This window comes from Myotis yumanensis, unplaced genomic scaffold (genome assembly GCF_028538775.1).
Source record: "Myotis yumanensis isolate MYYU_CA2020_CCGP unplaced genomic scaffold, mMyoYum1.0.hap1 SCAF_9, whole genome shotgun sequence".
In the NCBI taxonomy this organism is placed as follows: domain Eukaryota; kingdom Metazoa; phylum Chordata; class Mammalia; order Chiroptera; family Vespertilionidae; genus Myotis; species Myotis yumanensis.
In genome coordinates, this window is record NW_027223760.1 from 31,494,227 (window position 1) to 31,506,982 (window position 12,756).

The 12,756-nt window shown below is 52.1% G+C and overlaps 1 protein-coding gene across 1 annotated transcript; it reads right to left on the minus strand.

Moving 5' to 3' along the window:
• Positions 1-756: 756 nt before the first annotated feature.
• KLRG2 (killer cell lectin like receptor G2) lies at positions 757-12,102 on the minus strand. The gene is made up of 5 exons (XM_070424015.1): positions 11,255-12,102; positions 8,527-8,628; positions 8,165-8,310; positions 3,268-3,371; positions 757-2,781 (listed from the first exon to the last, which is right to left on the minus strand). Exons 1-5 carry the CDS (start codon positions 12,042-12,044, stop codon positions 2,661-2,663), a joined length of 1,263 nt encoding a protein of 420 aa, XP_070280116.1. The 5' UTR covers positions 12,045-12,102; the 3' UTR covers positions 757-2,660.
• Positions 12,103-12,756: the final 654 nt, after the last annotated feature.

Here is a 12,756-nt window from a genome sequence, read left to right on the forward strand (position 1 = left end):
TCTGTTTCATAGGAAGGGAAAGACATGCTCCGAAGGTGATGCGGAAACTTACTTGTGAGCATGTACCTCCGTGATGGGTGATTACAGGCGGGAGGAAAAGGCAGCGGCAGCATTGTTTTCTGAAGCTAGTAGTTCTCAAGCGAGCTGTATATCAGACTCTTGGGGACCTTTTTTTAAAAAAAACTATTTAATTTCTCTTTTTATCAAAGTAGGATATAAATATGAGTCTTGTGTATTTTTTAAAAATGTGAATATGATTTTAAGTTAGTACTACTAAAGGATGTGTTTTTAAAAAATCAGTTCTACACGATGAAGTTAAGGACAAAGCTTTTGAACTGGAGCTCACCTGGGTTGGTGAAATAACTAAAAGACATGAAATTGTTCCAAAATATATAAGGGAAGATGTGGAGAAATATGCTAAGGAACCTTTTTTTTTTTTTAATGTTTTTATTGATTTTTTAGAGAGGGAGAGACAAACATTGATCAGCTGCCTCCCACACGCCCCATCAGGGATTGAGTTCAAAACCCAGGCATGTGCCCTGACCAGTAATAGAACTGGCAACCTTTTGGTACACCGACGATGCTCAACCAACTGAGCCACACCAGCCAGGGAGCCAAGGAATCTTTGAAGGAAGATGAATCAGGTAATGATAATGTGTAACATTTACTTGAGCATTTATTTTAAATTTCTAACAGTCTCCAGGTAACTATTTAGCCCCCGAATAATTATGTACCCAGTGACCAATTTTCTTAAAAAAAAAATATATATATATATATTATATATATATATAGATATATATATGTGTGTGTATATATATATCCTATATAATAAAAGGCTAATGTGCAAATCGACTGAACAGCGAACGACTATGATGCACACTGACCACCAGGGGGCAGACACTCACACAGGAGCTGCCCCCTGGTGGTCAGTGCGCTCCCACAGGGGGAGCACCGCTTAGCCAGAAGTCCTGCCACGTGCAGTGGTGGTGGCAGGAGCCTCTTCCCTCTCCGTAGCAGCACTAAGGATGTCTGACTGCTGGCTTAGGCCCACTCCCCATCAGTTGGACATGCCCCAAGGGCTCCTGGACTGTGAGAGGGCGCAGGCCAGGCTGAGGGAACCCCCTCCCCAATTGCACAAATCTTGTGCACTGGACCTCTAGTATATGTACATATATATATATATATATATATGTATGTATGTATGTGTGTGTGTGTGTGTGTATATATATATACATATATATATATATATATATATATAAAATCAGTCTAATTATTATTCCTGGTCTTTAAAGGCAGATGTTACTTTTTAACCTTAAGCATAACAGCTTGATGACTTTTTATGCAGTTATACTCAACTCACCCAGATCAAGATCTAGACCATACCCAGCACCCAGGATGTTCTCTGGCTCCTCTGCCCAGTTATTAGCCACTTCTGACTTCTGTCATCAGTTTTAAGGCAATGCTTTATAATTATTTTCGCTATTCTAGTACTTGTCTCCATATTTCTAAATAATAAGCTTAAAATTTTGATTTCTTGGTTTGCCAACTTTGGACAGTAACTAGTAACGTCCTAATAAGCTCATTCTCTTACTCCCCTTCTTCACCAAGTGAAGCTAAGTAACTCAGATTTCCAGCCCTCAGCACCACACTCCAGGCACCGCCACAGCTGATTCCCAGTGGCACCTGTGCCCTGGGGTCCCCAAGCCCTGGTACTTGGCCCTGAAGCTGGGAGGAACCCAAGGGCTCCTGATGTTGAACCAGCCTAACGCACCAGGCACAGGATGTCTGCTGAGAAGGGCTTTGGAGTGAAAATCGAACATGTTATCAAGCCCTGGGGTTAATCTGCAGTTGGAATGAGAGCCCAGAGTGCTTCTAAGACTTTCATTGCTTGTCAAGTGCGTTGTTGAGGACTCGCCCATACATTCTATACAAGCTACTGGTTTAAATGAACCAACACATGCTTCTCCCAGGGATATTTGGAAAGGAAAGTTTGTTTGTATCACAGTTGTGTGGAATGTTCAGCACCAAACTTAGGTGCAGGTACAGCCTCCTGTCGGACCCCGTGCTTTGCAGGAACTTCGCCTACCATGGTGGTCCTCTCCCCATCGACCTTCCTCCTCCTCTGGGGGCCACCACTTCTCACTTGCTGACACGGGTCATCAGCTGTGTGCCCCTCGCCTGGAAACGGCATTTATAGCAAGGATGTCACTGCTGACAAGCCCTCTGGCCACAAACCAGTGGAACACTCATTTCATGGCTCCATGTCCACTCAGGTGGGGCTCACCTGTGATCACTAATCCTTTCCGTCCCTCTAGGACTGAAGGGTGCATTGTGATGAAGCAGGTAAGGGAGAGAATGGGTAATGGCCATTTTCATGAGGGAGAGACCAAGGCTCAGAAATGCAAAAAAAAAAAAAAAAAAAAAAAGAAACCACTTGAAGGTCTCTGAACAAATCCTCTTCAGCAGCTGGAGGCGAAGATGGGCCACAGAAAGCCTTCCCCGGAGGTGACCTTCCTGTAACAGAGACCCAGCTCCCCACTTCGCTGAGGCAGGGTCCCCAGGCACCAAGCAGGGAGCGGCGGGAGCCTGGGTCCAGGGATAGGCCCCCCTCGGGAGGGAACTGTATGCCCCCAACAGGATTGGAATGGGCAGAACCCCCGTCAGTTGGTCCCCTGGGCACAGACCCAGGGTCTTGAAGAGGCGCAGTCCAAAGCCATGAGCTTGCCTCCCTCCAGGCCCGCACACTTCAGACCCGGCTGGTCCTTGTCTTCCTCCGGGACTCTGGGGAAGGACAGAGGAAAGAGGGCACTCAGGTGTCGCAGGCCCTCCAGCCTGCATACCCACCAGGCCCGGGGTGTGGAAAGAGCCCTGTGGCAGGAGTCGTGAGGATGCCCCTGGCTCAGCTATGTGGCACTGGGTGAGCTAGTAAACCTGAGTAGCACGTCCCTTATCTGTAGAACAGGGTGCCAATCCTGCTTGGGTGACGTACTGGGGGTCTAGATAAGGCATGGGGTGGTGGGGACTAAACAAAACCAGGCCCTGAGCATGGGTATGGGGTCAACTGAGGCATTCAGGCTGGGGTGGAGCAGGGGGACTGAGTGTTGGGAGATGGTGGCTCCAGATGGCAGTGGGGGAGGTGTCTGCAGGGGGGAAGGCCTCCAGCCCCCCTTTGGCGCTTGCTGTGATGTTACTCTGGTCACATTGGGGAGCCCATGCTAGTGCAATAGGGATAGAGGCCCCTCCCCCCCCAGGCCCACAGTCACTCACAGCTGGGGTGGCAGGGGGCCCCCGTCGATCCAGTGCCAGCCCTGGGGGCCTCGCCGGGCCCCCACCCAGGAGTACTTGGTGACAGGGTATCTGCCCAGGAAGTCCTGAGGGAGAGAAGCAGCGGGTCACTTCTCTGGATGCTGGCCTGTCTCACCAGGACTTTTGTAAGTTCCCAGCTGGCCAGGCCAGAGAAGCAACTCAGCTCAACCCAACTTGCCCAAACACCAGGAATCGGGAAGTTGGATGGGTTGCTTGCTGGTTGCCAGGTGCTGCACTCAGGATGGGGCCCAGAAATGGGGGCGATCCCATCTCAGCCCTCAAGGCGAGGGGATGTGAATGTCAATCCCTACCGAGCAAGAGGAGTGGGCAGAGGAACAAAGAGGCTCCGAGAAGAGGCAGGGAAAGGCATGAGCAAAGCTGGGAGGCTGTGAGTGATGGGGTGGATCAGGCCGCAGGAGCCTCCTGGGAGCAGACGGTCAACAACACAATTGCCAGCAAGAGCACCAGTTACATTGTCTCAGTTCGGTGTGAGAACTGATTAAGACCATTAAAAAAATAGGAAGTCCACCGAGCACTACAGGGGAAAGGTGTAGCGCAGGGCTGTAGTATGTGAAGGGTCACAGAAAGCGAAAAAGCTGAATCACAGTGTGGCTTGATAATAATAATGAAAAGGTATGTACATACAGGGACACAAACATGAGGAACAGTAAGAATGAAAACAAGTGTGTTAGCTATTAGAAATGATAATTTTAACGATTTATCCTTGATGTCAGATTTTTAACAAAACATGGTATTAACGTTAAATTCAAAACTTTCAACTTGTTTTTCAGTTGCAATTCAATTACACTCAAAAGGTGTTTCTACATTGAAATTCCCGGTGTGATGCTGCCGGTGCACACTGGCCCAGTCTTTCTGGAACATAACTTGGGGCTACGCCCATAACAAGATCAGGAACACGGTTCTAGTCACTTGGATGGGTGATTCCACGTTGGGGAGTAAACCCAAGAGCATAAAGGGGAGTAAACGAATTTACCCGCAGGTAACACAGTACCATTTATATATAAAGAACAATTGAAAGCCACCCAAATGCCCAGCAATGGGGAAATAACCAGGCCAATTACGGGATAGCAACATGATGGAAAATTGCAGTGCTGTTAGAGATGACAAGGACACAAAAAATGTACGCAAGAAAATGTAAATATGAAAGGATGCTGTGGAGAAGGCAGACCACACCAGCAAGCGCACCTCGCCCACAATGCCAAGAAGCATATAGTCACGTTAGTGAAGCGGATGGTGTAAATGGATTTAATGATATATTCAGGTCTTCCCCAGAAAATGGTTTCAGTTGACAAAGATAAAACCTCTATTTAACCCTGGGAATCAGCAAGTGAGCACTGGAGTGATGACTGTGCCACTCCTATTCATCCTTCAGTCTCACTCACCATGGACCACCAGAGCCCAGCAGTCGGCCAGCTCAGCAAAACTGCCTCCCTGTGACCCTGCCGGTAACCACCAAGGGCCCCGGGCAACACTGGGCCCCCACCACAGCTGTGTGCCCCAGAGGTGTAAACACACATACATCTTACTCCCAAGGGAGCACCAGCCAGTCAGTAGCTGAGAGGGGCCAGAAGCAACTTCCAGGTAACCTTGCTAAGCTGACCCATCTGAGATCCCAAAGATCAGATGGCATATGAAAATGGAGAGTGATGAGAACAGGCAAGGCACACACAAGCCCTGCCTTAGCTGGCCTTTTCCTCTTGGCTCCATGCCCCCAGCTGGGGCCCACGGCAGGGCTGGGTGGGGAGCTCTGGAGAGGATGAGGCTGGCCCCGAGGTGTGAGTCAGAAGGCAGAGCAGCCCAAGCATCTTGCTGCCCGGCTGCACAGACCTGCCCTCCGGGGAGAGGTCAGCTGCTGGTTGGGAAAGGCACACCAGGGCTCAGGCGAGCTGTCACTGTGAAGCGTAGAGCTTTGGAGCCAGGCTGTCCCATGTTCAAACTCTGGTTCTGTTGACTTGTCAGGGCTGTGACCTAAGGCAGCTTACCCAGCCTTTCAGAGCTTCCGCAAGGTCCACTGTAAAATGGGGACGTTTGCAATGAGGCCCGAGATAGCACGTATAGAGCCCAGGGCACAGCGTACACACTCACCACATCCCCTCTGGGAGGAAGCCCCGTCTCTGCTGGGTGGTGTGCAAAGCTTTGCGCCCTGCTCCCCACACGACCTCATCTGATGCTTACAGCAATGCCAAGGGCACCCTGTCCTTTCAGTCCTAGCCCTCTGGGCCTCCTGGTGACAGGAGCCTTGGCCTGTCCCATGCAGCAATACGCTCTCCAATCGGCCTCTTTCCCTTGCAGCTCAGACTCCATTAACCTGTTAGCAAAAATAATGGTGTGGAAAAAGCACTGTCAAGAATTATAAATAAATTCCAGAAACTTCCGCTCAAAGGACTGCTCGGTAATGATGGCACAGCGATCCTGGGGCCTCCCCACCTCCCGCGGGTGCGTCTCCAACTTTCCCACCAGTGCGGGGAGGGAAATTCTGATCCTGGGCAGAATGTACTGGAAATCTCATGTTTTACACCTTAAAAGTCAGGCAAAGTATTTTCTATATCTTCATACACTTTTTTAAATTGTGGTAAATTACACAGCCGGTGTGTACATTTAAGGTAGCTTCTCCTTTCCTCGCCCTGCAAAACGAAGCTGTCATTGAGCCAATGGCCAGTGGCTCTGAAATGACATAGGTGGCCTGAAACTCTCCTTTTTGCTAACTGAGCAAAACCCGCTCTGGGGATGAGCCGTGTGCACTCCCCGGCCCCGTGGCATGGCCCTGGGGCTTGTGCATCCCAGCTCAGGAAGCTTGGCCTTTGCCAGCCGGTGCTCCCCACCCCAGGCTCGGCACCTCCCGGAGCTTCTGGCCCTGGTCCAAACCTGGGGAGGATTCATCACATGCCGATTTTAACTGCCCGGACCCAAATCTTAGTGTGGGTCTTTCTGCAAGGGGCTTTTTAGAAGCTCTTTTTTGGAAGGAGCTTATCCAGACCCTGTGACATATTTTCTGAATATTTACTTATGTTTCAATCGATTGATCCTGTGTGCATTTTTTTTTTTAATCTGTTAAACCCGGCTCCCCTTTTGAGGACCCACCAGCCAGGAGGCCATTGCTCAGCTGGGGTCCTAGGTCATTTCTGGATTGACCTTGACTGATGAAGGCCTGAAGGGCACTGGCTTTCTGATGACACTTGCTGTGCCCAGTGACTGTCTCAGGAAATGGAAAAATTAGGCAGGGCTGCCAAGTCCCTGCCCTGCTAGGCTCCCTCCCCAGCTTCAAGCACTCTAGGGACCTGCCCATGTTCCCACTGGTTTTTAACTTGCAGGTGTGATCAGGCTGGGTCCTTTGATGCAGGGGCCTGGATAGGTTTCTCTGCCCAGCCTGGTCTCATCTCACAATGATAAGAACTCAAGGTCCAGCCCAGGCCATGGGCAGAAACTGTTCTATACCCTTATCTTACCTCCATGGGCTAGAAAAAAATCAAATATCACTCGAAATCTTGCCTCCTCTACCTGCCAACTACCATTAAAATATTAGCATGTTTATTCTTCACATCTATATTTACCATAGTGGGAAATTTTTTCACTCTACACTGCACCTTCTTCATTTCCCCATGTTTTTTGAGATATGTTATTCCTACTAATATAATAATTTATCTTCACTGTAAAACATTTTCTCCAGCAGATTTTTATGTTTACTTCCAGGAGTTCTTCCAGAGAAAAGAAAAAGACAGAAGTTGCGCTCCCTGTGGTATGGGGCAGAAATCGTTTATTGCAGGACTGAGCAGGAGCAATCTAAGAAAATAGAATTTTATGCATGCAAAGATCTAAAATTCTTGGTTAATGTCTGCTTCACTCATTGCTCTCTTAGCTATCAAAGATGGAGGCTGTGCTGTTCAGGCTCATCACTGAATTCCACCCTCCCCCCAAAACAATATAGAGAAAGTGCTCAACAAAGATTTATTGATGCTGCATTTTCATAGATAAGAGAACAGCTAACATAGATTCTTGGCACCTAAATTAGATAAAATGAAGTCAAGGTCCTCTTTTATAGCCACTCTCAGACCCACTGGTTGGATTATTATCCAGCAAATAGTCACTCTTCCCCGCCCCTCCCCAGGGGATAGAGATCCTACGCTGTCTGTCCCCGTGGTGTTGGGCTTGGCCTTGTTATTTGCTCTGGCTAATGGAATGTTAGCTGATATAACATCAGCAGAAGCCTTAACTGGTGCTTGATTCTTGCCCTGCCATTTTTCTTATGAAGACTTTCCCTCAGGTAGAAGGACCAGAGAGTCACAGAGTAAACCCCGCTGGGCTCAAGGCCAGCCCCGCAATCTGCATCTGAAGCTGAGCTGTCTGACAAACCAAGATCAGCCCATCAACAGTCCTCCCACAGATCAAGAAATGCTTGTGGTCTAAAGTCACCGACTTTAGCGGTGATTTGTCACCCTGCGTTATTATAGCAAGACCTGAATAGCATACCCACTAAATGTAATTTATTTTTCATATAACCTCCCAAGAGTATGCATGTGTCTCCCCTCAGATCTGCCAGCGCAGACTGGTTCCTGAGCTCCCTGTTGGCTACATGGCCACCACGCGGGACGAGGGCAGCCCTGCTCTGGTCCTCCAGGTCCACCTCCACCTCCACAACTTAGAATGAAGAGGAAATGGAAGACCTTGGCGATCGGAAGTCTAGTGCCCCTGCATGCCACTATCTTTCTCCAAGCCGCGTGACTTTTTCTGAAAGGTGGAGTTGGACTAGATCCTTGCGATTCCTTTCAGGGCTAGCAACCTGTACACTGTAATGATACGCACACCCCTCCACTGCCCACCCTTCCTCCCCCCTCCTTACCTGGGTGTGGCTCAGCAGGGGGAGTGTGGCATGGTGGGCGGAGCAGAAAGCCTGGCTGGCCTCCCAGGCTTGAGCTTCAGTAGAGAGGTAGTAACAGTGCTCCCCAGACCACAGCCAGCCATGGGGACACGGCCGGCACACGGCCCCTGAAAGCAGAGACCACAGGTGAGCTGCAGGGTAAACTAATGAGCTGAGTGCGTGCTCCTTAAAAAAATTAAAACCTGGCCACCGCCTTGACTGAGGGGCAAGCAGGTGGGCAGGGACCGCAGAAGGCTGTACAGTTTGTGTGGGGCCCAAAGACTTCCAGGCAGGGGCTGAGCCCCTATTGCCTGTCAAAGCATAGCTGGGAGGAGGCACCATACCTGTTCTAGAGGCCAGGGCCACAATGGCGACCATGGATACCGCCAGGAGCACGGCCATGACCGCCAGGGCCCAGCGCAGGGACTTCATGTACATGGGCAGCCCTGGGGAGGGGAAGGGACAACCAGGAGAGACAGGTTAGAACCACTGACTTATACCCCAGCATCACACCCACAGGAGCACCCCCTCCCTCGGCCCAGACACCAGGATAAGCCACTCGATTTAGGTGAGAATAGCCTATCTGGGAGAAAAATGCTGGATGTTTACTTCTTAAATAAGGTTCTATTCAAGAAAGAGAACAAGCCCCGGCCAGGTGGCTCCGTTGGTTAGAGCGTTGTCCTGATAGGCTAAGGCCAAGTTCAATCCCTGGTCAGGGTGCATACAGGAGTCAACCAATAAATGCATAAATAAGTGGAACAACAATTTGATGTTTCTTGCTCTCTCCCTTCCTTGCTCTCTAAAATCAAATAAAAGTTTTAAAAAAGAGGACAAGTAACTGGCTAACAAGCATTTACTGTGCAGCTAATGTACCCTAGACACAGGGTATAAATTCACCAAGAACAGGGCAAGGCCCCTGCACTCAAGCAGCTAATAGACTGGGCAAAGGTACCCGGAGATAAAATTACAAATGAGAGAGGAACGAGGGCTAGATTTGGAGTTTGACAGACCTGAGTTCAAGTTCTGACTCAAGAGTTCTTGGTGTTTTCAGGTTTTAACACTGAAATCACACCTGCCTCTTCTGTCTGTCCAGGTCTGGAGGCCACCAAGGAAGCCTCATAGGTCCAGAGAGCACTTCGCAGGCTGCAGAGCACTAGGCAAGTGTGAGTTGTCAGCAGCTCAAGGCCCCAGGGGACCAGATGGCTAGCATGAGGTTGCAGAGAGGAAAGGAACTCTGGAGATGGGGGGGGGGGGGGGGGGGGGTTGTGGCACGGGACCTAGCCACATCATGGATGACCTTAAAAACACTATGCTAAGTAAAAGAAGCCAGACACAAAAGGACACGTGTTATATGCAAACCCATCGAGACAGACAGTAGACTAGTGGCGGCCTGGGCTGGGGGATGATAGCTAGAAGATACAGCACTTTTCGGAGTGATGAAAATATTATAAAATGGACTGGTGATGGTCACACAACTCTGCATATACTAAAAACCATTGAATTGTATGCTTTAAATGGGTGAATTGTGTTATGTAAGTCATAGCTCAGTGAAGGTGTTACCCAAATAAGCGATTTGAAAATGCGTGGAATAAAAGATACATAAATTGACAGTCTTAAAATAACAAAAGCAGAACTAAAAAAGTCTGGAGAAGCAAAGGAAAATAACCCTGCCAACCACCTCAGTAAATATAAATATTGTGACGGAACAGTAAATTCAGCTCCAACCTTTCAGAAAACAGAGCAGTAACAAAATACAATAAGTTACTAAAGTCTCAGATACCTTCCACACTCAGCTGCAATGCAGACCTGGGAAATGGCCCCCCACAGCCATTTGTCTCCCAAACTTCCAGGCAAAGAAAAAGTCCTACACACTCCCTTTAGAAAGCAATTCTCTCTCTTTTTTTTTTTTAAGTTTCTATTGATTTTCAGAGAGGAAGGGAGAGGGATAGGGATAGAAACATCATCCATGGGCTGCCTCCTGCACGCCCCCTACTGGGTGGGGACCGAACCCGCACTCCGGGCATGTGCCCTGACCGGGAATATGGACAGTGACCTCTTGGTTCCTGGGTCGATGCTCAAACCCTGAGCTACACCAGCCGGGCTAGAGCGCAATTCTTAATCACACAAGTAACAAATACATTCTCCTTGTAAAAAAAAAAAAAAAAAGAAGAAGAAGAAGAAGAAAATACAGCCTGGCTGGTGTGGCTCAGTGGTTGAGCATTGACCCATGAACTAGGTCACTGGTTGATTCCGGTCAAGGCACATGCCTGGGTTTCCCCGCTCCATCCCCAGGAGGGGGCGGGGGGGGGCATGCAGGAGGCAGCTCATCAACGATGTTTCTCCTTCATCGAAGTTTCTATTTCTCTATCCCTCTCCCTTCCCCTCTCTCTAAAAATCAATAAAAACATTTAAGATAGAAAATACAGATGAAACTACTCCCCTTCCCCTCAAAACAAACCAACCAACCAACCCTCCTACTTGCCGTCCACGGCTTAGCTCCAGGAAGCTTTCCAGCCACTCCCTCGGGCTCCCTGTCCAGGATCGCTTATTTGTTTCTCTCTTTTCCAGGCTCTTTCTTATTCCCTCCCGATCGCCTCCCTGCCCCACCCCGCAAAGAAACGCACACACACCCTAACAGCCTCAGCAATAGTTGTTGCATGGATGAGTGGGGGTGGTGGGGGGTGAGACAAGTGTTCCCAGTGTACAGTGGACGGAGAGCCTGAGCCTGCGAGCGGGCGGCCCGGAGCCGGGAGCCGCGGACTGCGTTCCCGCCGGGGCGGCCGCCGCCTGAAAGGCGTTCCCTCCCCGGGAACCCTCCCCCCGGGAGCGGGACTGTGGAAGCTGTCGGGAGAGCGTAAGGGGGGAGAACAGTGGTTTTATACTTTCATCGAAAACCATCTGAATTATAATTACGTAGACCAGAATGCTGCTAGTTCCAAGCCAGAGAGAGCACAGGTGGGGTCGGACATTGGGAGGGTCGCCCGGGTCCCCTAGTCCCTCCAGAGCAGGGCCCAGGGCCGGGTGGCTGTTGGGGGACCTCGGGCTGCGAGGCCGACCCGGCGGCGCGCGTACCTATGAGCTTGATAGCCCGGTGCAGCTTCAGGTCGCCGTCCGCCTCGGCGCGCTGCAGCAGCGCGGCGTCCTCCTTCCCCAGCTCCTGGCAGCGGCAGCGGCACGTGGGGCAGCCCGGGGACTCCGCGCCCCCTTCCGTGGGGCTGCTCTGGCCCTCCGCGTCGAGGCCGTGCTCCGCCCGGGCCGCAGCCAGTGGCGAGCCGCGGCTCCACGTGCTGCCCAAGGACGCGGTCCGCGGCAGGAGCGGGTACCCGGGGGCGGCGTGGCGGGAGAAGGCGGGGGACTCGGGCACCGGGACCGTGATGAAGCGCCGGGAGGGCGCAGGCGAGGGCGCGCAGCTGCCGCCGGCCGCGCCCACGGGCTTCACGCGCACGTCCACCTGCAGCTCCACGGGCGCCCAGCTGCCGGGCGCCGGCTCCCCCGGCGCGGCCCAGGGCACCAGCTCGGCTCCCGCCGCCTCGCCGTCCCGGGGCTGCTCGGCCGCAGCGGGCCTCGGCGACGGCGGCTCGGGGCCAGCGGACAACTGGCGGCGGAAGGCGCCGTAGCCCAGGCTGGCGGGCAGCACCCGCGGGCGCGCGGGGCGAGGCGAGGGCAGCTTCTTCCCGCCCGAGGGGTCCTGGCCCGCGCCGGTCGCCTCCTGCACGGCCGCGGCCGGGCTGCTCTCGGGACTTTCTGGCCGTCGCTCCTCCGCGGGGGCCTGCGCCAGCCCCGGCACCTGGCTTTCCAAGGGCTCCATTGGCAACTCGGCCCCGGCTTGGTTTCCTCTGGATGCCGCCCGGGCTCCCTCCATCCCGAGCGCGGAGCCACCGAGACGCACGGTGCAGCTCACCTGGGCCCAGGTAGGGGTCCGTTTGGCCTCCCGGGTCGGGATTGGTCCAGCTGAGCGGCTGAAGTTGTCGAACCACGCCCCTCCCCGGGGTGCCCCACCCTCCAACCAGCTCCCCTCGGGGATTGGCTGCAGTTGGGTTGGCCACGCCCCTCCAGGCCCCCGGCCCTTCCTTCGCCAGGCAGCGGGGAGTGCGGGGCGGAAGGGCCTGGGTGCGCGGTTTTCCGGGGAAGGTCTGGGAGCAGCTTTCAGGGAGAACCCGGAGCCCCGCCTGCCTCTTCGCTCTTCTTTGTGCTGAGTCCCACGCACTTCCTCTCCCACCCGAGCCCTCAGCCTCCGGCGGATTTGGAAAGTTACAACTTGGGCGGGAGGGTTGATCAAGTCTTGCGGGGATCCGCAGACCTCAGAAAAACCAGGGGCTCCAAAAGAAATGGGGCGAAAGAACAGGAATAAAGAAAAAGAAAGAAATGGGGCGGCCTGCGGAAAAGCAGCCGAGCGGGTTGTCCCGACAATGTAGTGAGAGGAGGGGCGCCGCACCTGAGAAGGACTCCCCGACCCCTTCCCGCACAGTCCCAGGGACAGCTACTCTGGGGGCCTGACTCCTGCTAGCTCGCCCCTTAAAGACTGAGTAATGAAAATGTGTCTTTTATATATATATTATTGATTTTTTTACAGA

Bases quoted from the DNA above. Each gene is read 5' to 3' on its own strand.
- KLRG2 (XM_070424015.1), bottom strand. From the start codon at position 12,044: ATGGAGGGAGCCCGGGCGGCATCCAGAGGAAACCAAGCCGGGGCCGAG. The intron at 8,311-8,526 runs GTATGGTGCCTC...CTCTGCTTTCAG, and splicing joins GGCCCTGGCCTCTAGAACAG to GGGCCGTGTGCCGGCCGTGT. The intron at 3,372-8,164 runs GTAAGGAGGGGG...TCTCTCCCTCAG, and splicing joins CCCTGCTGAGCCACACCCAG to GACTTCCTGGGCAGATACCC.